Below are 1,465 nucleotides of genomic sequence, written 5' to 3' on the forward strand. Positions count from 1 at the left end.
ACGTTGTATACTGTTATTGTTGAAGTTATATATTGACAACTCTAGAGAGAGAACAAAGAATAGAGATTGAGCGCCAACCAAATTAAGTAGCCAACCAATAAAAAGAACCTTTCAAAAACTGAATAGTGTTTCCATTCAATTACTGATTTACACATATAAAAGGCCACAATAACAAACCAAAACCCTGCACTCAGAAGCAGAGCATTAGTTTTTATTTTCCAAAAACATGGAGTGGAATAGAGGCCACCCCATAGGCCATGGTTCATCGGCCACCGTCTCCCTCGCCACTAAATCTGGCGGCATCTTCGCCGTGAAGTCATCGGAGCTATCTCAGTCAAAGCCTTTGAAGAGAGAACAGAGAATTCTCTCTTCTTTATGTAGTCCTTATGTGATAACCTACAAAGGGTGTGACATTACCATGGAAAACAACACGCTCTTGTACAATCTCTTCATGGAGCACATGCCCTTTGGCACGCTTGTTCAGGAAACTCGCCGGCACGGTGGCCGGCTCGACGAGCCCGCGATAGCTTGCTACACAAGGCAAGTTATGCTGGGGCTAGAGTATTTGCATTCAAATGGGTTGGTGCATTGTGACATCAAGGGTGCCAATATCTTGATTGGTGAAGATGGGGCTAAAGTTTGTGACTTTGGATGTGCTAGGAGTGTTAACTATGCCGCGTCTGTGGCGCCGCCGCCAATCGGTGGCACGCCGATTTTTATGGCGCCGGAGGTGGCGCGTGGGGAAGAACAAGGTTGTCCTTGTGATATATGGTCACTTGGGTGCACTGTGATTGAAATGGCCACTGGTGCTTTACCTTGGTCTAATGTGGCAAACCCAGTTTCAGTTCTTTACCATATAGCATATTCCGGTGAGGTGCCTGAGATTCCTTGTTTTCTATCTGAACAAGCAAAGGATTTCTTGGGGAAGTGCTTAAGGAGGAATCCACGAGAGAGGTGGACAACTAGCCAACTTCTGAAGCATCCCTTTCTTGTGGAATTATGTTCCAACAATAAGCAAGTTGTGGAATCTAATTCAAGTTCCCCAACAAGTATTCTTGAGCAAGGGTTTTGGAGTTCTGTGGAAGAATCAGAAAGCCTTGGCAATTTGATTCAAAAAACATGTTTTCGAAAATCTCCTGCTGGCAGGGTCAGAATGTTAGGTTTGTGTTCAGGTGAACCTTGTTGGGCAGGGCATAATGATGATGATGATGAGAATTGGATCACAATAAGAGGGAATGAGGGAAGGGGTGAAGTTGAAGCTTTTGACAATTGTGGGTCTGAGACAGCTTCAACTAGTGGTGTGTCGGCTCTGAAAGAGTTGGTAAAAAGCAATGTCAGTGATAGATTTAGTGGGCATTTTTGTCAGGATCACAATTGTAGGGATGCTAGTGTTGTAGTTAGTAATCTCAATTTTGAGAATGGCATTGCTAAGATGCTACTCCATTCAACATTAGATTTTTTATAA

The 1,465-nt window shown here is 43.8% G+C and overlaps 1 protein-coding gene across 1 annotated transcript; it reads left to right on the top strand.

Moving 5' to 3' along the window:
* Positions 1 to 226: 226 nt before the first annotated feature.
* On the top strand, positions 227 to 1,465 carry LOC133300916 (mitogen-activated protein kinase kinase kinase 18-like). Its single transcript, XM_061500496.1, has one exon. It carries the CDS (start codon positions 227 to 229, stop codon positions 1,463 to 1,465), a length of 1,239 nt encoding a protein of 412 aa, XP_061356480.1.

Source organism: Gastrolobium bilobum, unplaced genomic scaffold (genome assembly GCF_033153095.1).
Source record: "Gastrolobium bilobum isolate Gb01-03AN ecotype WA unplaced genomic scaffold, APGP_CSIRO_Gbil_v1 utg2979, whole genome shotgun sequence".
NCBI classification, from domain to species: Eukaryota; Viridiplantae; Streptophyta; class Magnoliopsida; order Fabales; family Fabaceae; genus Gastrolobium; species Gastrolobium bilobum.

What these genes read in the sequence shown, in the direction of transcription:
- LOC133300916 (XM_061500496.1), top strand. Translation starts at nt 227, where the DNA reads ATGGAGTGGAATAGAGGCCACCCCATAGGCCATGGTTCATCGGCCACC.